The sequence below is a fragment of the Chlamydotis macqueenii genome, chromosome 8 (genome assembly GCF_036417535.1).
Source record: "Chlamydotis macqueenii isolate bChlMac1 chromosome 8, bChlMac1.mat, whole genome shotgun sequence".
Taxonomy (NCBI): domain Eukaryota; kingdom Metazoa; phylum Chordata; class Aves; order Otidiformes; family Otididae; genus Chlamydotis; species Chlamydotis macqueenii.
The window spans coordinates 27,644,502-27,669,011 of record NC_141563.1 but is presented as its reverse complement, the minus strand read 5'-3'; the positions used below and the strand labels follow the sequence as shown (position 1 = coordinate 27,669,011).

Genomic DNA, 24,510 nt, shown 5'->3' with positions numbered 1-24,510 from the left:
GAAGCGCTGACGGCTAAAGTTGGGCTGGGCTTTACCGAACCGGTCTTAGCCCGGGGTAGGCTTGGCCTGTCCCGGCGCGGGCCTGCCCAGTTCTGCTGTGTTTGAATGAGGCCTTACCCTGTGCTCTCTCTGCAGCATGGAGTTCCAGGCCGTGGTGATGGCAGCGGGAGGCGGTTCCCGTATGATGGACCTGACCTCCAGCATCCCCAAGCCACTGCTCCCAGTGGGCAACCGGCCCCTGCTCTGGTACCCGCTGAACCTCCTGGAGCGCGCTGGCTTCGAAGGTGAGGCACGACCGTGTCTTGATGTGGGAGTGAAGGCAGCATGCTTACTCCAGTCTCTTCAGGCTTCCTGTGGTCATCTCCACCACTCCTGCTTGTTGCCCTCCTTGTTCTAGTGTCCTGTCACAGGTGCTTTGTTGATGGGGGTGGGCGCAGTAGCAGATCTCTCCTCTGCGCTGGAGCGATGTTGTTGGCCTGTGTCATATCCTTTCCATAAATCTAGGCTGAACCTCCTGTGCCAGTGCCCCCTTCCCCCTCTTCTCCCCTTGTCAAGGCTTTTCCAGCTATATGTTTTTCCCAGCTTTGGTGTTTTTCCCAGTATTGTTAACTGAGTCTCTCACTCTTTTTTTTTCTCTGAATCATTAATAAGAATGGCGTAAGAAGTGTGTCAGCTCTCTTGGGATATCTCTTGGTTTGTTGTTTCAGTCTGGCCTGAAGTTCAGGGTTACTTGCAAGGTATTTAGTCGTTGCAGCGTGGATCCAAGTGCTGAGATTTGGACAGAACAGGGCAGAGAGAAGTGTCAGATCTGTAGTGCTCACCTGTGGATCTTGTTTCATGGGAGCGCTAAAATGATATTTAGTATGTGGTGAGGTTCTTTAATATTTTCTGGGTTTAGGTTTTTGTTTACCTTTTGAGCAGTAAACCAAAACTTTTTGTGGTGTTCCCCTTACTACTTATAGAACTTCCTTCTGACACCTTTCATGTCTCTGTTTTTTCATGTTTGTATTTGTTCTTTGCCTTTCTGCTCCTCTGTTTTTGCTCCTCCTGTGTGACTGTGTGATTATTCTATACTCTATCCAGAGAATATGGCTTTTTTCCCTAACTTTTCTTTGTGAAGATGTAAAGATCTTTACAGGGAAAAGAAAAAAAAAAATCAGCTCATGCTTATCAATGTCAGCCTCTTACAGTTTCAATGTGAAGGAACAAAAGAAAGCACAAACTTAAGACTTTACCTTTATTTTAATTAAGAAGTCCTTAAGAACTTTTTTCCCTTGGAATTGCTTTTTGCTTGTTGTTTGTTGAAGTTTGCTTTCTGAATGTCCACTTTATTTGACTGTTCTTCTATCTCTTTTTTGCTAGGATCATACTTTTGTCCTGTGATATGGATATATGGGTAGCTAAAAGCCTCTCTGTAACTGGTCTTGTGCTTTGTGTGTGGCTCTTTATAACTATTTAGAAATAACCATTTCCACTTGATGCTCTTGACCACTAGCAGGTGATGTTACAGTCAGATCTTTCTCCTTTTGCACCTGTAGCTCTTCCGCTCAATTATCACATGTGAAAATTTGGAGTTGCAGCTTCAGTAAGCAAGCTGCCACCTTCCTGCTCCTCTCTTGCTTCTGCTCCCTGACCAAGCTGTACGTTTCTGTGTTAATACTCCAGTGGCATGAATTCTCTCCGTGAATCATAACTCTAAGTATTAAAGGAGGCTTTAGTTCCTCATACTTACTTATAATAGTAATCAGGTGTTCCACAGTCTGTGATTCACTGCCCTTCTGTCCCAAACTGCAAGTGCTTCATCTCCCATAATAAATATTAGGACGCCTTTGTCTAGCTCACCAAGTTTATGCTGAACTGTGGGCTTATAACTTCCACCTGACACCAACTCCTACTCCACTGGTTACTTCTCTCCCCAATTCAAGATGTGCTGTCAGTCCCTTTCTGTAGGTTCTTAGTTCTGTTTTGAATCCAAGTTGGAAGCCAGTACAGGAATGGGAGGCGAGCACTCCCGTTTCTTTGGTGCCAAACTGTCACGTGATTCTCATACTTACAGTTCCTTCCTCTTTTCTGTTAGCACATCCAGGATGAGTTCAGTCTCAATCGATACAGGTGTGTTCATAGTGTGTTTTCATCTTACCATAGGAGCTTCCTAGGCTGAGGGCTGTGTAATTTCCCATACTTCTCAGTTAAAAATGCACATGGAGTACAATGTTACAATGTTGGGGTTTTTTGTGGGGTGAGATATTTTAATTTGAGAGTTTGACTCTTGCTTTTCCTTGCAGTTCTTGTGTCAAGGGTAAAAGATTTCTTGCTGTTTTGTTTTCTCAGTCTTGTCTTTGCAGAGCTTCTTTTCTCACATTCTTCATTTAGGAAAATATGCTTTCATGCCACTGTTGATGTCCTTCAAATTTACCTTTTTTATTTTGTAGACGGAATGAGTTTGTTGCTCGCACTCTCTTGCCAGGCTGGTGCTGAGAAATAGATTAACCTTTGTATTGTAATAGTGGTTGGTGGTGTTGCCCACAGAGGATTATACAGGATCAGGGTGGGTAAAAGACAAAGCTCTCAAGTGTTGGTGACATTAATGCAGGGTCTCATTGGTCTGTTTGAGGACATATGGTTTGAAGTCACTCGCTAACAATAGAAGATATTTCTGTTCTGTCTTGCTAACGCATGCCACTCACATGCATGTGTCCCTTTCAGTAACAACCCTCCACCCACGCAAAGAAGGAGGGATTGTTTTCACATTCAGTAGGAGTTTCTCTTTCGCAAAAGTTACTGTTGCCAGAAGAGCTTGGTTTGTTGTAGAACCAAGTTATGCAACTCAAGCCTTTTGACAATTCCATCAGGCTTTGTAAATAAAAAGTGACTGTATTCTATTTGTGACTAATATGGTTTGGTTTTTGGTTTTTTTTCCCCGCTTAATTTCATCCCGCTTTCCTCTGTCCTAGAGGTCATTGTGATTACAAGGAAGGAAATCCAAAAGATGTTAAACTTGGACACAAAAATGAAGCTGGATTTTGTGTGCATCAGTGACAACATGGACATGGGTACAGCAGATTCACTGAGGCATATTCACCAGAAAATTAAGGTATTACTGTCTTTTATTGAACTTGACTGGAAGACATTTGTTTATAAGAGCTTGTGGTTTAAGAGCTGTCACATGTAATGATAACTGAATTTCCTGATCGTCAGAAGAGCTGAATTTTGCCAAGGTCACCTCATGGAGGAACTCAAACAAAGACTCTGAATGGCTAGACCTGACAGCTGGGAAGGCTTGAGCAGATCCAGGCTGGGCACTGGCTGCTTCTTGGTCAGTGTTAGCTTTCTGGCAGGTTAATTAAAAGGTTGTTTGTTCACACAGTTTTTGATATGATGTGTGATTGCTGTTGTCCACATAGTGCTTGGAGAAGTAGTTCTGTACAAACGTTCATTGTCATTGTAGCTTAGGCAACATGCCGATATTTAAGGAAGCTTGTGTTCAGTTCTTGGCCCTGCCACAGGCTTGCCTGCGCCATTAGGCAAGTGACTTGCTCTGTGCTTCAGTTTTCTGCTTTTCCTATGCTTTTGCTGGCTTGGTCCTGCGGTAAGCTCTTTGATAAACAGTGCCCAGCTGCGATACAGGGCTGCTATTCTAATGAAAACACCAGTTTATAGAATTTTAATTTCCAGCTGTACAATTAAAACACTCCCATGTAAGGCAGAAATGCTGCTTGGCACTCTTACCGTGATCTGGGATGGAATTTTGTTTTTGTCATTCTCATAACTCTTAATCTTTCCAATTTGTTCCCTGTCTGTTTAGGCCGTATTAGCCAAATTGGCTGTTTGAGTAAAGGTTGCAACAGAACATCAAGGGACCGTTTGAGTTCTGAGGTGTCATTTTGTCTTCAGGCTCTTTTTACTGAAGTCTGTGTTATAACAGGGACAAGAAAGACTTCAGTTGAGATAAGATGAAACTTTCCAGGCAAATATGGGTGTTTAGATGGCACAACAAGAGAGATTCTACAAGGGATTAATGCACAGACTAGAATAATTTAGAGGGCAAAGAGAAGATCTAAAGAGGAAAAGCAAATCAACAAAATCAGTGTAACTTAACTGAATGTTTCTGTCCTGTGGAGGAATCTGTCGTTGTTCAGTTTGACATTTTTTTAAAATATGTGCATGCAATAAGGAAGTATCTCTATGCTACAAATTGTGACCCTAGCCTTACAGTTTTATTGCCTGATCAGAGCGATCTGTATGGGTGTCCCTCTTTTTGGTAATCCAGGCAAGTTTGCTTCGGGGGAGGCCTGGGAGACAACAGTGAAGTGTGTGGGGGTAAGAAAAGAGACTCTGTCTTCAGAGATGGCAGTGTTGATCTGTTTATTTTTCAGAAAAAAAAAAAAAAAAGGCTTAGAGGAGATGTGAGGTAGTAGTGAAAAGCACACAGCTTTTCTCCAGTCAACTGCTGTGTATGAATGGCAGCAACTCCTTTTGCCCTTTCTGTTCCATGTCTTGCTTTTCTGGCCAGAGAGGACAAAGCAGTCTCTCATTTGAAAAAGGCCTATATTAACTTCTTGAGCAGATTGCTGCACTGTGTATTTTGGAGTCATTCCTGTAGTAAATGCATACCATGGTACACCTCTTGCAGGGTGAACCCTCTCCTGTGTCATACAGGTGAGAGAACTACACAGTTAGAGGTAGCTGAAAAGCTGCTCTATGTTGGTTATGTCTACGGTGCAGCGGGAGAGGGGTCTTGCCGAAGAATAAGTTTCCCTGGTGAAAACAACTGCTACTTGTGGCCATAGTTTGCTGGCAAACTTTTTGCAACCCATGCCAAAAGTCTGATGAGGAGTTTAAACTGGTTGCTGAAACTTATTTGTTGCAATTTGAGTTAATTGCCCACAGACAGAAAAGAAAGTATGCTTAATAAAAACGAGGTAACGTGGTGCAGTATAGACAACTCGCTTGTGTGCGATGCAAGTGACATGGAGTAAAGCCAAGATTATAAATGCACTGTAAGAAATACGTCTAATGCTAGCTGAAGAGCTGATCGCAAATTCTGAGATGTGCATAAATGTTAGACCACTCTAAAGCATAAGTCTCACAACTTGCTGCCTTGTCTAGCATTTAAGTGAGGGAGCTCCACCAGCGCAGCGTTGCTGCTTGCTGTGCCTGCAGTTGCAGGTCTTTTTGTTGTGTTGCATTTTGGTTAATGAAGCTTGATACTTTGAAGATTAGATGTTGAAATTAGATTTGAAGAACTGGATTCAGTAGTAGCATGGGAATACAAATGTGCAAAGCCTGTGAGGGCTGAGGGAAGTACTTTACGTTGTTGTTTTATTGCTTTTTGGTGCTGGCGTTTTTGGGGCAGGCAAGACTGACTGTCTTGGTTCACAGCAACAAGCAGCTGACTCCACTAGTCTTGCTCTTTCCTCATTGTTCAGAAGTTCATGAGAGCCAAGGAAGCCTGTTCAAGTATTTGTTTGCTGTTCACCCACTCTACACACACAGGATTTTTTTGACATCTTTACTTCAAGAGTTGATAGAGTAGATGTGTGCTCTTTGCTCTACTGGAACTCTTCCTGTTATTTTTGGCTCTCTTGGCCTACACCTGATTGACAAAGTAGTACCTTCATTAGGTTTTTATATTCATTACAAGTCTGAATGTATCCTTTTCTTGGATCCTGCACGCAATAAAGATATTATGCTAAACTTGATTACTAAAGTCACGTGCTTGAGAAATAATGAGCAACAAAGAACTTGGTCCCCTAAGTTCCCCTTTTTGGGTTCCTAGGCCCGGGTATCAGTCTGGTCTGTTCTTTACCATTAGCTCTTTTATTGGCTTGTGTGGTGGTTTTTTATTTGTTTTTATTTAAGCATGCAATTCTGGGGTCTGAATAGCTAACACCATTAACCACTCTGTCTTCACAACTCTACGACTGAGAACTAAGGCTTCATGAGGTGAAGTAATGTACCTAGGGTGATTAAAGAGATTTGTAACAGTACTGGAAACGAGACATCTCTCTCAAATTTCTTAAGGTTTTGTGCATAAGGTCATCTTTCTATACTGTATACATATGCATACTCTGTTTCCCCACCTTGAAAAAGCCAGCAGGACAAGAGATTAAACACAAGTTGAAGCTGCTTTACATGGGAACTACTGAAATAGAAACTTCAGTACAGCTGCAGTCCGATTTCTGAATTGTGAGTGTGGTGGTTTTTTCAGTGTGTGCTAGAATGAGTTTTAAAAAGTCCTCAATTTGCAAATGCATCAGTCTAAATGTAAGTAACTGAAAAATCATTTTGCAGCATATAAACTAGAAACTGATAGGGATTTTTTTTTTTTTTTTGCCGGTGTTCATGTTATTTTTTTATTGGGTAATGTAACACTTATCAATGTTTTGCAGTAAGTCCAGCACTTAAAATGATGTTGTCAAAAAGCAAAAAATGAGTATAGGAGATACTAATTTATTTCTTAAATGTTTTGTTTTATACATGGGTATGAAAGCATTTTGTTTAAGGACTTTGTGACAAGTGTCGATCAGATCCTTTAGTTGCTCTCCTGTGGAAAATCCCAGCATTTTCCTAGAATGCGGTTGGTTTCAGGATCCTGCTATAGTCTGTTTACCTTATAGCAGTTTCCATGGCTACCATTTTAATGTCCAGTCTTTTATATACTGTATACTTTTACATACATATTATTTAATGTCCAGGGTTTTTTTATACACTTTTAATGTCACTGTCAGTTTTATTCTTTTGGCCCTTTAAGTTCCCAGTTTTCTGCTCATCTTTTGCAGGACTGACAATGAGTGGCTTTTCAAAATAAGAAAATGAAAGTGAAGCTGTAAAGGCTAAATTCTTTTCTTGTTTATCTATAGGATTGTAAATGGTAGAACACAGACTATGTAGACTCACGGTTGATGGTATAACGATGCTCTTGTTGAAAAGGCAGCTTTACCACCACAGGAGTGTTTACAGGCCTCTGTCACCTCATGATCTAACCTAAACAGAGAAACAAGCCAGCCTGCCGTGCTGCTGAGTTTGGATTGATTACCTTGCCTGGTCATGAAGAGTGAAGAGGGCTCGCCTCTTCCAGATGGGGCCTTGGCAAGAGGATGGTGTATAGAGGAATTTAATGTGTTTTGGAAGATGACAGTCCGCTTCTGTAGCTGAGTAAATTAATTACAGGAACATTGATTTTATTTATTTTTTTAATGCCTTGTGACTTCAGTTTTCTTTCAATTGTTCACATATGCAATTATACTAGAGTAATTCTGAAGTTATTTACTTAGTGGAAACTTCAGTACTTTTTGAATTATTGCTTTACGTGCGGCATGGAAGTGAGACAAGTCCAGTAAGACTTAGAGGACACAAAAGAGGCACTACCATGTATTTCTTTGGCTGCGTGCCTGTCAGCTTGTGAAAAGCAGTGCAAAGTAGTGGAAGAAACCTTTCACTAAATCTCTTGAAGACAACGAAGAGCTATGATAAACCAAGCAGCTTGGACAGATTGTAACAAGCAATGAAGCGAGCAGTTACATCCTTAGGTTCCAAATCAGTACTCTCGCACAATTTACTCAATCTAGTATCTTTATGTTGAACTTTTAAAAAATTGCTGTATGTTCATGTCTGTTTTAAAGAATCATTGTCAATAATTACTCTGATACTTCAGGAAATTATTTTTGTAGATCAAATAACAAAGTAATCTCTTTCTAAGTCTGTAATATGTAAATACCACCTCATTCAATGTATGTTAGTAAAAGCAGACTGTGAGCTCTTCAGGGCAGAATCTGTGCTTTCCTTTGTCTCTGAAGGACATATGTTTTAGTCTCTTCCTTTGGCAGAGCCATGTTGCTGTTATCTTAGTCTATTATTTGCATTAAAGAATATTCTTGACCTGTCAGGGAGCGCTTGGAATAAAAAAAAAAATAGTTAGCATAGTTGCAAAAAATAATTTTTTGTATGAAATGTAAATGAGACTCTCTCCTTCATGAAATCTAATTTTCCACATCCATTTTTTTCCTGTCACTTTCTGATTCTACTCTCTTAAGATATTGTTCCTACTTCATCAATCACTTAGGCTGTTACTAGTCACTGTTTCCTCCATTACAGGCATGGGAGGCACGTAGCCTTTGCATGCTTTGCTAAGGAGCCTGTGGAATTTGTAAGGGGGAAGAAATAATTTGCTTTATTAAGAGTCAGATTTTCTAAAGGGTAAACTTTCATTAGGGACAAATGAGCTAACAATTTGGGTGTAAAGATGGCTTAATCTGTCCCTGAGCATGAACAACTGAATACCTCTTCCATATATGATAAGAAAACACTAAACTTGCTCTGGATTTGTTTTTCATTTTCCTCACACATGATGTTTCAGGATTAAGGGGTTTTTAAATGAGATCAGTTTTTGGCATCTTTAGTAAAACAGTATGTTCAGTGTGCTGCTGTAAACTAAGGATAATGTTACAGGTGTGACAGAGCAGGTGCTAAGGTATAATTTGATAATTTCCAGGTTCCTGTTTTTATTTATTTTTTTATTTAGCATCCAAAGCTTGCTAACTGCCAGAAGCAGTATGGAAGGGTGTCTCTGTAAGAGATGTGTTTTTTCTTTTTAAAAAATCATGTATAATTGCTTTCTGCTCAGTAACTATCACCAGTCCTTGTTTCTGGTTTTCACTGGTAAGCAGCACTGGCTGGAGGATTCAGCTGAGTTCAATCTGAATAACAGGGAAATTAGTAAGAGTCCTGACAGTTTCAGTGGTGGTATCTGATACTCTTTCTAGGAAGAAAAGAGATGCAAGTGCTGTTTGCTGCCTGCGGTAGGAGATGGGAGATGATGCAGTTTTGTTTTGTAGGCAGTGTGTCTTTCAGTGGTGATTTTATTTTATTTTATTTTTTCCTCATAATTGTGGGCAGTAGACTGCCTTTTGAAAAGTTAACTTCTTTTGATGTCTCTTGAAATTTGTTGTCATGAAATCCCCTGGCTCACCTAGGGAGGCTTCTCCTCTGTAGCTGATGTTAGTGGACACACTTTTTTCAAGTCATAATGTAAAGTCTTCTGGTATGCCCATCGAGGCTTTTTTAGTGGGGTTATTCCTTCCAGTATGTTACTCTGACTTCTTCAGTCCAGATTTATGTCTTCATTTATTTAACTTCTACTGCCATTCTTAAAAGCCTTGTTTTGCAGTTCAGTAGAGCTCCTTTGGATGATTCGCAGGACCAGTAAGCAAAATGCGTGCCATGGCCTGCCATGTTATAGCACAGTAATAGTGTCAAGACTTCCGTTGATAACATAGAACTCATGATTTTGGGGATTAGTAACAAGAAATTGTAATAGCAGCCCAAGAGTAAATGGCAATGTCTCTGGAGTCCACCAATGATTGGGTTTAAATTTGCTATGAGAAAACATAGGCTGAAACTTACAGAAAGGTTTTAATCAGAGCAGACTAGAATTGTGAAAGTCTTCCAGAAGGACTAATCAAGACAAAAATCCCCTGAATTTATACTGGAATGAGAAGCTGATTTTTGTTGCAGTTTTTTTTTGTTTGTTTGTTTGTTGGCTTGTTTGTGGTTTTTTGTGTTTTTTTTTTTTTTAATAAACTAAGTAATGTGATACCTGGAATGCAGGAGGCTGAATTCTGACTCAGGAAACCTCTTTGAGAACTGTGTTTTCTGGCTTTCTGCTTGCATGATTTATCAAACTGCTTTAAGATATTTTTGTGGGTTGTAGATTATTGTTGATGGGGGAAAGAAAAATGGCAGGGGGTGTCACTGTAGCTTACAAATGAGTTCCTCTGAAATTCAGGCGTCTCTAATATTTGACTATTTTGTTGCTTGTGCCAAATTTTATCAGACCCACGTAGCTGCTGTCTGGTGCCACCTCCCAGGCTGGGGCCTCTCCAGGCAGCAGGATGAGAAACCTGGTTAAGTCGTGAATCTGTTTCAGGCTGAAGCAGGAGGTGGGTTGGGTGTGCCTGGATCAAACATTTGTCTTTGCTGAGTCTATATTATTTTCATCTTCTGTTAAGCATTTCTCTCCCTTGTGTCATTCAACTATACTCCAGCCAGTGATTAAAATGTGGCGTTCCAGCAGAGTAACAGCTATGGAACAATTTCACATTTTCCTTCCTTGATGAGCCCTTAGTTGTGTTAATGGAAGCCCTGACTAATATGGTGTGAATTAATCAGCATGTCTTCTGCTGCTATCACTGGTGAGTGCTCGCGTGTGAAATGTTTCGTCTCAGGTGGTCCACCTGGTTTTCTCAATTTGAAAAAGTACAATTTGAAAGTATTACAGCTCTTAAAAAGCAAAGCAAAACAAACCCTAAAAAGCTACCAAAAAGAAGAAGAAAAACCAACTTTCTTTGAACAAATAAACAAAGATTGAAACTCCAGATTCTCTTGGTATGTGCATCTTTGGGAGCCATGTTGTGGAAAGTGTGATGTCACGGTGGTGGTCTGTATGCTGCTGAGGGTCACTGATCCGTGGAGTCTTGGACGGCATGGCTAAGCGCTTCGCTTCCTCTGTTGAAAAATCTCCTCTCCAAACACATGATGTAAGTAAGCTTGCTGTAATGGCTGGAAGGTGGAATCTGAATCCTTCTGGTACAGCTGAGCAGAATTTGGTGAGCATGGAAAGAAAAACTTCAGTCCCCATAATATATGGTTATGTATTTTTTTGTACTGTCAGTGGAAATAAAAAAACAAATGAAATTCATTTGTAAGAGTCAAGATCTGTCTCTCTGAGCAAGACTTAACTAAATATTCTGTTCACCTATTTTGAAATAGTAAAAATAATTTCATCAGGTTTTTTTTTTTTTCAGCAGACCTAACAGAAAATACTGTTTCCTTGAGTGTCTAAAATGCAAATAAAAGCTGCTGTCTTTCCATTTTTTTAATTCTGCCTTTCACAAAGTTGTTAATGATGTGTGTGAAAAGCAGATGTATCAGATGGCAGCTTGCAGGGTATGTAGTTTCTTGTTTCCTTCTCTGCCTCTGATTGAAAGCTGCCACCATTGAGGGACTAGGCAAAATGAATTGCGGGTTGTATGCCCAAGTCCCATTCCCAAAGCACAGCTGATTGTCTTAGTGGAAAGCAGCTCCACTGGCAGGTGCTTGGGCTGGCAGTGTTGCTGGGGGGAATGATACAGCGCTGCCTGACTGTGTGCTTGATGAATGTCTTCAGGACTTTGCTCTGATCTTTATTTTTCCTGGCAGGGTAACAGTTAGAGAATTCAACAGTTGTTGGTTGTTGGGTTTCGTGGGTTTTTTTTTTTTTTTTTTTTTTTTTTTTTTTTTTTTAAAGTTACTCAGCTTTAGAAGAATGTAGCTAATTAAATTAATTATTTTGCTGCCAGGGTTTGCTAAGGATCAGGGTTAAAACACCAGAAGTTTGAATGAAGCAATTAGCTCTGAAGGTTAGCATCAAGAGTGGTTATTAGGGCATTTGCTATTCTGCACATTGCTGGCTGAAGAGGATGCCTTCCATTATACTCACAGACAAAAAAAAATACGTAAAGACCTTAGGTGTTTTGCAAGAAGAGTCACTGACAGACCTGAGATGCCTGTCAGTTTCAATTGTTGTCTCCCGCTGCATATCTTTATCCTTTTCACGTCTCTGGCAACTCAAGGCCTGTGTGTGCTATGTTAACCAATACCTCTTGTTTCCATGTAGAAGTTAATTGTCAGCATTTCTCCTGTATTACACTATATGTTTTCATTTAGACCCTAGGTGGTTTCTGATGAATTACACAAATTCAGCCTATTCTAGTTGCAGACATAGTAAGCTCGTTGCACATGTATATAGCTGAAATAATTTCTTTAAAAGCAGCGTGCTAAAAATCTTTCCTGTTTTGTATGAGCTACTACTAGTTTTCATTTTTTGGGAGTAAATAGAAATTAGTGTTCATTTTTGTAAACCATCCTTCATTTTCTGTTTTAGAGTATACACTGTCTTCTCGTGTAAATAACTCGCTGTTCTATGTGTTGAGGGAAAATTGTAGCTTTAGTAAAGTTAATCTCAATAAATGTTTTGCACTTTTTGTCTTAAACAACTTTCATGGGCATATGAAGGCAAAGAAGAGTTAAATGTCCTTTATTATTATCTCCTTTAATCAGGCATAGGAAGCTTTTTACATTAATAACTCAAACTCAAGTTTATGGGTTTCAAAAGTCATTTTATAACAAATATTTGAAGAATTGAAAAGTCTGTGTTAAGTGAATTCGTGCATCTTAATTTATTTCCAAAGAGAGAGTAAAATATTAAGAGTGTGGGGAAAAAAGTCACTGTCCTCCAGTTGCCATCTTTCCTTGGTGCTACCAGTGGAGAGGCCAAAGCCCTGTGCTGTGTCTGAGCCTGGAGAACGTCACTGTCCCCATGCCTGGCAGAGGGCATGAAGGGTGGTGTGAAGGCATCACTGATCTCAGTGTCACCCTGGACTCCATGGAGCAGGAGTTGTGCAGGGGTCTCTTTGGTGATCCTTGATAATGTCTTTGTTTTAAATGTTAAGTCACTATCTAGTCTGTTGTTATAATAATTTTTGGCTTGTAATCGGCAATGTTCTTGCCTTTCCCCATGAGACTCAAGGCCTCCCTGGCTTCAGGTAGACTGAGACTTGCAAGGAGACATTCACTGATTATTTGCACATTTTTCTGGAATAGCATTCCTTCCCTGCTGTCTGATGCCTTTTTGCTCCGTTTCTAGCCTGCAGTATTTCAACTTGTGTGTTTTCCCCGTGTTTGGATCTCAACAGCCCTTCCCTCATTAGAGGCTAGGGCATTTCATGGCACTTATGGGGTGTGCAGGTATCACAGTTACCATGTGGCAGGTGACAGTCCTTAGTGAGTATTCATCCTTCAAAAGATAAAATTGAGTTGTTTAGACCAAACACAGTTGTGTGTATTAACCTAAGTACATAGTTCCAGTTACTGGGGGATGTGGGAGGGAGTAGATGCCAAACATCAACCCATGGAGTTTCTGTGCTGGAGGGTTTTTCCCTGTGTCTGCTTTTGCAGCCTGGTACAGCCCTGTAACAGTGATGATAGGAAGATGCAGCTGTGAACAATACAGGCTGTCCCAGAGGCTGTCACTTTGCTCAGCACCGTTGAAAGCTGTAGTGAAGATCAGTGGACTTGTAGGATGCTGGAACTGAATTTTGCTTTTTTTGTCATGTTATGGGAAATCCATGTGGGTTATGTACTTTTTCCTCTGCTCTGTGCTCAAAAGGGAAAAGCAATTGTGAATTCAGATTTTATTTAAGCAAATTTAGGCATTCTTCTGTAGCATAAATTCTATTAGTTCCTTTGGGAAGATGGTGAAAATCCTGAATGTAGACTAATAGTGCTGGAAAAAGCAGTGGCGGTCTTGAAGTTTTCATCATGTGTTTCTTAACAGCACAAGTTCCTGCAGGCCAGATATCACTGGAGAAAAAGGAGAGGTGCTAGAGAAGAAAATAGTATTGCATGGGGGGATAATAGGAATCTATGGTTCAAACCAGTACTTTAATGTAGCATGATTTATTTTTACAGGAAAAAAACACTTAAAGCTAATCAGGTTTCATGCACGTGGACGCTCAGTTCAGCGCAGGCTAGTATGAAGCGGCCGCACCATTGAGCTGTGTTTCACAGTCACTGGATCTGTTGAGCCTGTGCTTTGCAGAGCAGATTAGCATTTGGGTTTTCTGGAGCAGAGTTGAAACTGGGGTTTGTGTAATGACTTGGTTTGACCTTAAAGACTTGCTCACCTTTTAATTTAAGATCATTCAGATACTAGCTGTGGGATGGCAGAATGATTCCTGAGGACACATGCTATATATGTCTTGGGTTTCATTTATAGACTGATTTGAGACTGAAAGGAACGATTATGATCCTCTAGGCTGTAAGGGAATTTGCACACAGTAATTAGGGCTGTTGGCCCCAAAACTTATGGATGACTTAGTGAATGTGTTTCTGAAAGATAGCGAGTCTTTATTTGTGTGTTCTAGTAGATGAAGAGTCAATTTTATCCTTTGGAATTTTCTTCCAGATCATATTTATTCTCCCTCTTAAAATACCGTGCATTTTATTTCTACATTGAACACTGATTTCTAGTCACTGAATCCTGTCATGCCTGCTTTTTGTTGTGTTGCTGAGAGATCATCTACTGTTCAGGTAATTACAGGCTGTGGGCAAAACCCTTCTTTCTGTTGAATAAGTTGAGCTGGTTGAGCTCCGTTAGGACTACTTTTTATTATTATTGTTTGTATGACTACAGCACCTGACTGCCTAAGGCTCTGCTTACATTAAGTGTTAAGCCTGGGCTTGAGCTCTGGGCTTTGGCAGCAAGCCTGCTGCACCGCTGCTGTTGAGCTTGGAGCCTGACTGCGGTGTTCTCCTTTCTGTTCATGTGAGGCAGAGTCCAAGATCAGCTGCACAGCAGGTCTGGTAGTGCTGGCATCCAGGTAGTCCTGGAAACCTGCCTTCCAGGAATAGGAGTGACGAGGAGAGAGCCATTTGTATCTGGAGTTCTCCTGCCTGTGAAGAAGTTCATGCAGTATGTTGAGCTAGGGGAGAGTTCAGCTTGCCAGGCTCACCCTCCGTGAACTGATGTGAATTCAGGGCCTGGGTTATGGGGTGCTCCCCTGAGCTTTAGCACACTTGGTTCTCATGAGTGACGGTCCACGGTTTCTGGGTGCCTTTAGATACAGTCTTCTCTGCAGCATGCTTAGGATCTGGACATAAACCCAGGAGATGATTCCTGACCTCAGAGAAATGAGAGAGCCTAACAAGACAGGATAATACATGTCAGTATATCAGTCCGGTGCCCCAGCATACTGATAGCCTGATAATTGCCAGTTTTCTATATGTGTAAGAGTAGTAGATTTCTTTTAGTTAAAAAAAAAAAAAAAAAAAAAAAAGACAGAAGAGCCTAAACCCACATCCTCTAGAAGATACAAGTAAGTAGGTAATAGGGCTGGTGTCCTTTATTGATGTGAGGCAGAAGTAGACTTGGTAAGTGAATGGCGAGTGGAAGGGATAGACTGTTAAAAGGAGGGTAAAAAACTTGTGCCTGCTGTGACAGAAAATGGAACCAGTGAAGAAGGGTGATGTGATTGGAGGAGGAAGCTGGGTAAATTACTTTTGAAGTACTGTGTGAGTAGGACAAAATTGTGTTAGTCAGAACCAGAAGAGAGAAGGTGGATTGCACAGCTTACATTCCAGACCAGAACATTTACTGTTCAGTGTCATGATATCAAAGTCCTGCTTTGAAAACATTCTTAGTAAGCTTATGAACTTGTGTTCATCTCTAAACTTCTGCTTTTGGTTGCTGATAACTGTAAATTACCCTTTTCCACCCCATGTGTCAGTTTGAGCAATAGGTAACAATACTTCCTCCTGGGAGGAGACAGGATGCCTTCTGGCCTTGAATATCTTTCCTGTTCCTAGCTTATATGTATGTAAATTTAAAAATATTGATTTTGGATAGTAGCTCTTGAGATACAAAGATAACATAAAATGGTGTTTTCATTGTATGATCCCATCTGATACAACTCGTAGGGTGAGCCATATGATGGGAGCAGGGTTAAGTCTCCTCCCCAGCTTCTGGCATCTTTCTTCCAGCTTTCTTTGAGAAGATAAACAGGGATGCTGACAGATTACGTATGTGAAGGCATTCACATTGCCTTAAGATATCCTCACCTGATGAGTCCAGGGCCATCCAAGAAATTAGAAGAGACTCCCTTGGCTCCTGCACTAGACTTTTGTGTTTTCTTTTCTTTTTTTTTTAAAAAAAAAAAAAAAGAAAAGAAAAAAGAAGCCTTTTTTGCATTACACACTGTCTTTCCAAAAAAAAAAGAAAAAAGTTTCTTCCATCTTTTAATAAGGAAGTGTTCCTGCTGGATTTCAGATTGAGGGACATCTTGTGCCTCCACTCTCCTCTGTCCGTAGAAGAGTTATAAGGGGACTGATCTACAGCAAACTTGCTGCTGCAGTGTAAGTGGACAGTAGGGAAATGTTTCACATCTGCTAACAAAGTACAAAATCATGATTTTGTTCTGAATCTTGCTGTCAAGAATTTTACAAAAGCAGAGTGGGAATTCCCAGTCACAGGCGGCCATTTCAATTGGTAGCTATCAAGATCCTACAGACATCAAAAAATAAATTAGGTTCCCCACTCCAGTTACAGCAACACTCAGAGAGCTTCAAAGAGGTCACAGGTGTGGAAATTGGAGGACTCTTAATGGAGACTGAGATAAAGGGGGATTCTCTAAAGCCTTGGATGTAAGTTTCTGATCTGAAGACTGATGAGCAATGCAATTGCTAGGAGGTACCTTTGGCTTTGCCTGGAGCATGCTACCAAGCAATCAAAATGCACGTTTGCCCACAGCCAAACTGTTCTTTCCCTTTGCACTCTTTAGAATAATAAAAGCATTACACACAAACCACACTGCTAATGCAACGTGGGTGAAGTTCCAGGCTATTGTCTGTCTTAATTCCAGCAGTAATTATAACTTGTTCCTCTCTCCCCTGTTGTATGGTGACACCGCAGGAAGTGATGCAAAGGTCTCTGTGCGTGTGTTAACGTAGGCTGAGTGTAGGAATGGAGTCTATCTAATCTCTTGATTTTTTTTTTCTTTTTCTATCAAAGTCTCAGCTGTAATACTGCGCAATTGGAAACTTTTAGGATTTAACTTCGATGTTTTGTCTGTCTTCAGTTCTGTTAGGAGCTGGTTCTGCTGCTCATGGATATTTTGCTTCTTTTCTGTTTATAATGCAATCTGACATTTGTTTTCCTCTTTCTCTTGAGGCTGATTTTGTTCAAATTAGAGATTTCCTTGCAACACATGTTTTCTCATTTTCTAGTCTGCAGTTTTTGAGGCCCTCAGCAGTTTAGGCTATGAGGTCCTGCCCTTGTCTATACTTGACAGAAAAAGAATAGTAAATACCACTGAAAATTCATAATTTGCTGCCAGCTGTCTGTGGTAACCTTGATATCTCCTGTTTAAACAGAAGGGATCCAGCAATTATAGCTGAATATAAAAGAGTTTTTAGCATTGCCTTTGTATGCTGGGTGTGAGAAAGTCCAAGGCTTTTTATTTGTGCTGGTATATTACACCATATAATTGCATCCATCTTTTGATCTGTGGTATGAATTAGTTCCATTGAAAACATGTTTTCTATTTTTAAATCGGTTGTCTTGAACTGAGTTCTTGAAACATTCTAGTTTTTGTTCTTGTTTTTGTGTAGATTTTCCATATTGTGCTGGGTTTAATATAATTGTTGACATGTTGTTTTTGTGTTTTTTCCTTTACTGTTTTTTCTCTATTTTGTATAAATCTCTTGATGTTTTATGTTACAGTGTTGTATTTAGCCAGATTGAGTATGTACGTTATCTCATAATATCTGAGCCTCTCACAGTTCAGAAACGTGTGATGGTGAAGTGCTGTTAGGCAGTGTTAAAAAAGGGAGAGTGGAAACTTGGAGGCACTAAGTGCTGTGTTTCCGTACTTGGATGACTGAACAGTCTGTGTTCAGCGATGGCTAGACTGGAAGCCCAGGGATCCATGTGTGGTCAGTAGGGACAGAGAAACATGTCCCTGAAACTCAGATCATAGGTGGGATGATCTCTGCAGGACCTAGTTTTTCTCCACTGATCAGCAGCTGAGCCTGAATTCCGAACATCAGAGAGTGTAAATTGCACATCTGAGGTTAAATGGAATTACTGAAGCCCAAGTGACTCTTCCAAGGAGTGTCATTTTCTCTGCGTCTCTGTGGCTCTTGTGATGCTCACAAAAGATGTGAGCTGTGCTACCAGCAAGCTAGGGCTGCTGTCCCTATACCTGAGTAGCACTGCAGTGTGTGCTTGTGTTCCCTCACCCAAGGTCATTTGCTGTTTTGTTTTATTATACTTGATGGTATTTTCACCTTGTCTGTACAGCAGCATCTGTGATAGAACCCTGGTCTGTAACAAGGGTTCCTCTGTGTCGTAAAAGTAGTAAACAAAATGGCACATATCAAGTTTGGCAGAGCAGGAAAATGCCAGTTGCGTGCCTCGTCCCTTAGATGATGGTCCTTGAGTTAAGACCCTTGCTTTGTCCTTCCCATGGTTGTGATGGGTGGTGAGAGTGCGTTTGTGCGTGCGTTCTTCTTCCTGTAGTTCTGCTTGGGGTGTGTGCTTGCTGGCTTTTTTTAATCAGTTCATGTTGATTCTTATCATCTGTTTGTATAATAGTTTGGGGTTGATGTAATCATCGTTATATGTATTTCATTAAGAGGTGTATGTGTGTATGTACTTAGGGGTTTGCATAATTCATGAAGTCAAGTATGTTCACATACCCCTTGTTAGCACATGAGTGCGTGTACTAAGTACGCACTTCTCTTCTTTGTATCAGTGCCTCATTGGGAAAGGTGCACTGTATTTCTTTGGCATGTATATATGTAAAAAAAAAAACCCACAAGCTCTACCATTTATTTTCTTTCTTCTACACCCACCCTAAAAACGTAAAGAAAAACACACACTTCTGCTAGGGTTCTAGGATAGTTTATTTTTTCATTCAGCCATTAGTTTATTCGTTCAGGAGTTGTACACTGGAAAAAAAAGTGCATCCATTAGACAGTGAGGGCTTTATTTATGAGGGGGGTGGTGTTTCAAAGGGGAGGCTGTCAAGTCCCAAAAGAGCCTTTCATGGTGTATTCTCAGCGTGCTTCTGAGGCCACTGCTCTGCTCATCAGGAGGAGAGGCAGAAATGTGGGCTTTACAGAGCAACTGTGTGTTTCACTGGTCCCCGCGCTCGCTGACGTTTATTTACATATTGGGAGAGTAAATGGGTAGAACAGATGGCAACCAGACATTTGGTGGTTCTGTTCCCGTATGCTCCTCAGGGGTCTTGCATTCAGTTTTTGCAAAAAGCTTGTCCTATAGTGAGGAGAAAAAACCCAGGAGCCTGTTCACAACTATGAAGCGCTTGTTGGGTTTTTGCTGTAGTGACAGATTAAAGCAGTTAGTAAAATGTGAAATAATTGCAAGGCTTGTTTCACAAGTCCAGATACTTGTTCCGCGGGATAAGTCCATTGGTGTGTCTGTCTCTCTCTTTTTATTGTTGTTTCTTATTTTCACCACTGGAATGAATGCATTTAGATTGGAAGCTGGAGATCTCGTCCTTCTACAAACTAAGTTTGAAAAGCACGGCTCTGTATATACGGGTCTTGGGTACCTTTTGGCCTTTTCTCCAAATATTGTAACTCATTTGTGCTCCTGTAAAAACAGAATATCTGAAAATTTTTCAGGATTTCCAGGATATTTAATATGTGTTTCTCCACTATTTACAGTTATGAAGCTGGAGATTTGCTTCCATACCAAGTTGAATTTTTTTCTTACTTTCTTTGTACACATCGGAATGTTGGAGCAGGGCTGCTCCAGAATGCCAGGCAGCTTGCTTCAGTGGTTTGGGTTGTGTTTTTTTTTCCAATGCATGCATGTTGTTTGTTTTAGAGAAGTGATAATTAAAGCACTTCTCCTGGGCAAAACCATAATATAAAATACACATTTTGAAAAGAATGTTAAAACGGGCAATGCAAGTCTGGTTTTGAAGGTGTAAAATTCTCAACGTGCACATTGTGCCTTCCTGTAAAGCAGCCAGGTGTTTCTCAGTAGAGTGGGGAGAAATCAAATGAAAATAGAAGAGCTTGACCTTTTGCACAGCATGCCGAATCAGCAGCTCTAACAGTTTGTGACATGATGAATTCCAATGACTTATTGGTAAACACGTGAAACTGCCTAGCATTTGTAGGAGAGTCTGTCAAATAATGTAAATCCCAGACCTCAGTTGATCTCGCCTACAATGTGGAATCTCCTAGGACTAGATGAAGTCTATAAAGCAAACCTTTTTGTAATAAAAGGTCAACGCTGAACTAGTTCGCTTTGAACCAAGATAGTTTTCAAAAGTAAAAGTAGGATTCCTGATCCTCCAGGAGTTAATCAACTCGAGTTTTACCAATTATTTTCTAGTGCCCTTCTTATTAAAGAACGTCTTTTAAAAAGACTAAGAAGCTGTGTCACGCTCTGCAAGGCGGCTTACTGTAGTAAATGGTAGCACAGAAAGTGAAAACGGTAAACGTCAAGAAAGAAACACTATCTTCTTGAGACACGTTGAGAAGGTTGATCATTAACAAAAAGTAAAGTGGAAACTTGCTACTTTTCTGTAGGCCATGCTGCACAAATATTATGTTAGGATTAGTTTAAAGAAAGATAATTGCCGAACTAGTAGATTTTTGGCAGTATATTCCACAACCCACGTGAAATACAGAAAATGGTTTCTAAGTAAGGGTTTTTAGCCAAAATGATATTGTGCATGGTTAATGAAGCTGCTACGTCTCACTCAATGTGTGACAATGTTTCTGTGATATATGCAGTGGTTCTCTTAAATACTTTCTAAGGCACTTTGGAATCCTTTGGGATCAAAATTAAATACCAGCCTGTTATTAAATAGGACCTAACTTCCTCTTTTTTTTATATGGAGTATTGCTGGTTTTAGGAAATATATTTCTAAGCTGAGCCCACCATGGCAGTGCAATTACTGAGTAAATCACATCCTAGATAATCTTTACTTTTTTTCCCCCCGATAAAATAACATAGTTTAAATATCTTTTCCAGTGGTTTGTAGCCAGATGCAAAGTCAGCTAAAAAAAGATTTATTCAGAAAGATTTCTTTTCTACATCATTATGTAACTGAAAGTAGCTGTTGTAAATACTGCAGAATTTCATAGCAGTCTTGAAAGCCATGGCTTCTGTGTCCCAGTTCCTTCCCTTAGGAGCAGGTGGTGACAGTTTAGATGGTCACATATTCTTTATGGTCCAGAGCTGGATAAGCATTAACCAAATAACCAGTGCAGTAACAGCGGGACTCAAGAAAAGTGAACTGTTAAAAAACAGTAACTATTTTTGGCAGAGTATGACAGACCCTCTGTTTTTTAAAGATAACAATAAAAGAATAGAAAAAAACAAGTTACAAGTGTATTTATTGTTGAGTCCCCAAATGTTAATCCATATGTGGTCATTTGTATCTCTGAAGGTTTGGGTTTTTTGTTTTTTTTTTTCTTCTTTGACAGACTGATGTCTTGGTGTTGAGCTGCGATCTGATCACAGATGTTGATTTATATAAAGTTGTGGATCTCTTTCGGACACATGATGCTACTCTCTCCATGTTGATGAAGAAAACTCATGAACCCACAGAAGTGGTACCAGGACAGAAAGGGAAAAAAAAGCCAGGTATGTAGATAGGCATATTTATTTATTAATTAATAAATGCTGGAGGAACCACTGGTATGTATGATATGTTTAGTTATCAGTCCCAAAGCGAAAGAAATAAAAAAGGTACAGATACCCTATTTTCCCTCAGATTTCCTCATAGGGGTGTGACTTGGTTTTTTCCAGCTCAGAATTAAGTATTAGACTCGTGTAATCTCTCAGGCTCTGATCCAAAGCTTACAGGAGTTAAGGGAAAAGCTCCAGGTGACTTCAGTGAGTTTTGGATCAAACCCTAAATTTTTGTTACATATGAACATTAAAACCGTTAGGTTTTTGAAGAGCGCTAAGCATCAGCTAGATTATAGCTGGGAATTTTACCATTGACTCTAGGGATCAACATTAGATGGATAACAAATACTTCTAGAAATTCTCCCCTTTCATGGTATGTACCGAATTACTCTTCTGAGATCACATCCAGGAGGCTTTTGCTAGGCAAAACTCCCACTGATTTCAAGGACTTGGTTAGATGCTTATCTTCTGCCTCTTACCATAATATCTTAGAGCCTTGTGATCTTTAATGTATCTATTCTCACAACACTGCTGTAAGGCAGGGCAGGGCTATTATCCCCATTTTACTTATATGCTAGAACTATACAGTTGTTCCCATACCATACCTTTCATTTTCTTTTAATAATATCTGTTCAATTGCTGAGGCTTGGTTATTGCCAGCTTAGTGGGTCCTGGTCTATGATTAAAGCTCAGAGGCATTACAATAATATGAATAAGAAAGCATAGCTTCAAACTGTTTGAGAGAGGAGTGAAATGCAAGCCAACAGTTGGACTGCGTTTGTGTCTGAAAGTGGAAGAAATGTGTTTTTAAAAGAAAGCTGCTTAGACTCTACGTGAAAAGATTTTTGGAACAAAGTGTAGGGATAGTAGGCCTGAAAGCATTTAGGACTTCGACTCTCAAACAGCTCTAAACCTCCCTGTTTTTGAAAAGGCAATTTAAGCAATAATGGCACGTAAAACATTGTCAAGAGCACTACTACAGCCACAGAGTTGAGCATTCATTAATTATAAATTAATGGGTCTGTGGTTAAACACAGAGCTGCCCAGTACGTGAGCTCTGAGCACACAGGATGGGAGCGAGGAGGTCTATGAGAATAAACAAGATCATCTGAAGACTCTTCGCAAATGTAAACACATCAGGTTGCACATGCATTCTTAATTTGCTTGGTTTTTAATGTCTGTGTACTCGACTTTGTAGCATTACTCTTCCTAAATGACTTGTTAAAATTTGTGTATGATTTCTTAGATCTGTAAAAGACCAAACCTGAAAGCATTAAAATTCCGTCATGTGGAAGTGTTTTGATACTCAGTGTTTTTCTGTGGAGCTGGATGCTAAGGTCTCCCACTGAAAGCTGCTCTACTTGAACATTCCAAACAGTTAGAATTTTATGAACCTTATAAGCAACTGAAGACGAAATATTAACATGGAGTGTGTCAGGTAGCTTTTTGTAGTATGTGGCACTATTAGCTCCTTCTCTAAATCATGACACATACATGTTTCTATATCCTTGTTCTGCTCAAGCGTTAGTATTAGGAAATGGATCCTTAGTCCTGACGAGCCGCTAGATAACCTTGCAGCTTTATTTATTGTTTCACTATGCCTACAAATTCATTAATTTTTGGAGAAGGAGCAACAAGACTTTTATCTTGCATATGCTGTGGAATCCAATACGAAGTCATTGCTTTTGGGATATTATTAAATTAATATAATATAAATAAAATAAATTAAATATCAATTATTCTTGATATTATCAAGAACTGTGATATAAGGAACTTTTTTTTTAAATGAGCATGAATTGCAGTGTTAAGCAGCTATAAATTCATACTGATGCTTTCCTAAAATCCTTGATATAACTCAGATGCAAGTTATAGGGTGAAGTTCATTGGCTTTTATACTTGGGGGATCATACATTGGCAGTAATAATCTCATTGTCTTTTTTAATTGAGTCTTGGCAATAAAAAAAAAAAGAAAAAAAATAAGCCAAGTGTTAGTGGCTGGTAGTAACCCAAATAAACAGAGTGTGTCAGGAATTCAAACACCCAGAATGGAGCCATGTGCTTAAAGATGACCTGCAAGGGGTTGGGTGGAAAGAGTGTCTGAACCTTTCTGTGTGTAAAGAAAGGCAGAAAAGATGGGGATGGTGACTCCTTCCTGCTTGTTTTTCTTGTCTTGAAAGCAGCAGGCATGTCATCACTGGTATTCTCTGTGTTTGCCAGAAGACCTTTTGGTGGTCTTTCTGGCTGCATCGTGTGAATTCTCTCCCTTTAGTTGAAAGGGTGGGGATACTGAATCTTTAACAAAGGTGTCTTTTCCCCAAGTGTCAATTAATTATGTTTTGATTAAAAAGCATTTTAGAAAATCTGACTGAAAACTATTTCTTTGCACCACTGAATTGCTCGACTTCCATTCTCTTGTGATGTCGTGATTTCTTTAGGTCATTAAAGCCCTCAGAATTGATGAGGATGTAGTTTCTAAAGTAATTAATAACTTGCAATAGCTGTTTCAAATCCTTATTTAGCTATTGTGAGGAGGCAAAACACATCCTGCATTCCATTTTTATAATTTAAACGATTTTTTAGTTACCATCACTGCAGCTTTAACATTTTTCTCCTACATCCCTTGCAGGGATTTTGTAAACTAGTTATGTATTCGTTCTTCCATTTGTTTTTTTCTAAGTAATGCCAGTGTGATTCAAAACAGCACACTTGTATCTCTGGGTAATTGATTTTAGTAATAAGTTACAAAAGTAATGCTATTTATTGCCAGTGCACAGGGAAAAAACCTGGCCTGGTATCTGCTACGAAAAAAATCCAGTGTGCTCACATGGTTTCGCTGTCTTTCTTTCCTATCCACACAAGCAAGAGAAACCGGTTTGGTGGCAGTCATGTACCTAGTCCTGTTTTCATCAAGTTTTCTTTTTATCTTTTTCTTGGAGCTTTGCTATAGCAGTGTAATATTTTATGTTCGTGTAGAAATGGTCAGGAGATGGGCAGCCACAACCTGAACTTTGAGAGAAGCGTTGGTACCTTGACAGAGCAAAATGGATCACTGTTGTGTTTCTAACCTGTCAGGAGACTCCAGTTAGGTGGCAGAGCTGATGGTTGGTTAGCCCCTACTCTCAAACTTCATCGCTCTCCTTAGCATGAGAATTGGCACTGGTTTTGAAACTTATTTCTGAGTTTTTACAGGAAGTGAGCTTTATCCTAATTGTACTTAATTTGTCATAGTGTTACTC

The 24,510-nt window shown here is 39.8% G+C and overlaps 1 protein-coding gene across 4 annotated transcripts in view; it reads left to right on the top strand.

The window, feature by feature from the left end:
* Positions 1-24,510, top strand: part of EIF2B3 (eukaryotic translation initiation factor 2B subunit gamma) — a 99,823-nt gene that overhangs the window by 159 nt on the left and 75,154 nt on the right. For all 4 annotated transcript variants that reach the window (XR_015259144.1, XM_086752944.1, XM_086752945.1 and 1 more), the window contains exons 2-4: positions 136-284; positions 2,955-3,094; positions 21,067-21,226. Coding sequence is in view for 3 of the 4 variants with exons in the window: in XM_086752944.1 (XP_086609070.1) it covers positions 137-284; positions 2,955-3,094; positions 21,067-21,226 (448 nt within the window). In the remaining variant the exon portion in view is untranslated. The remainder of the gene's footprint in view (positions 1-135; positions 285-2,954; positions 3,095-21,066; positions 21,227-24,510) is intronic.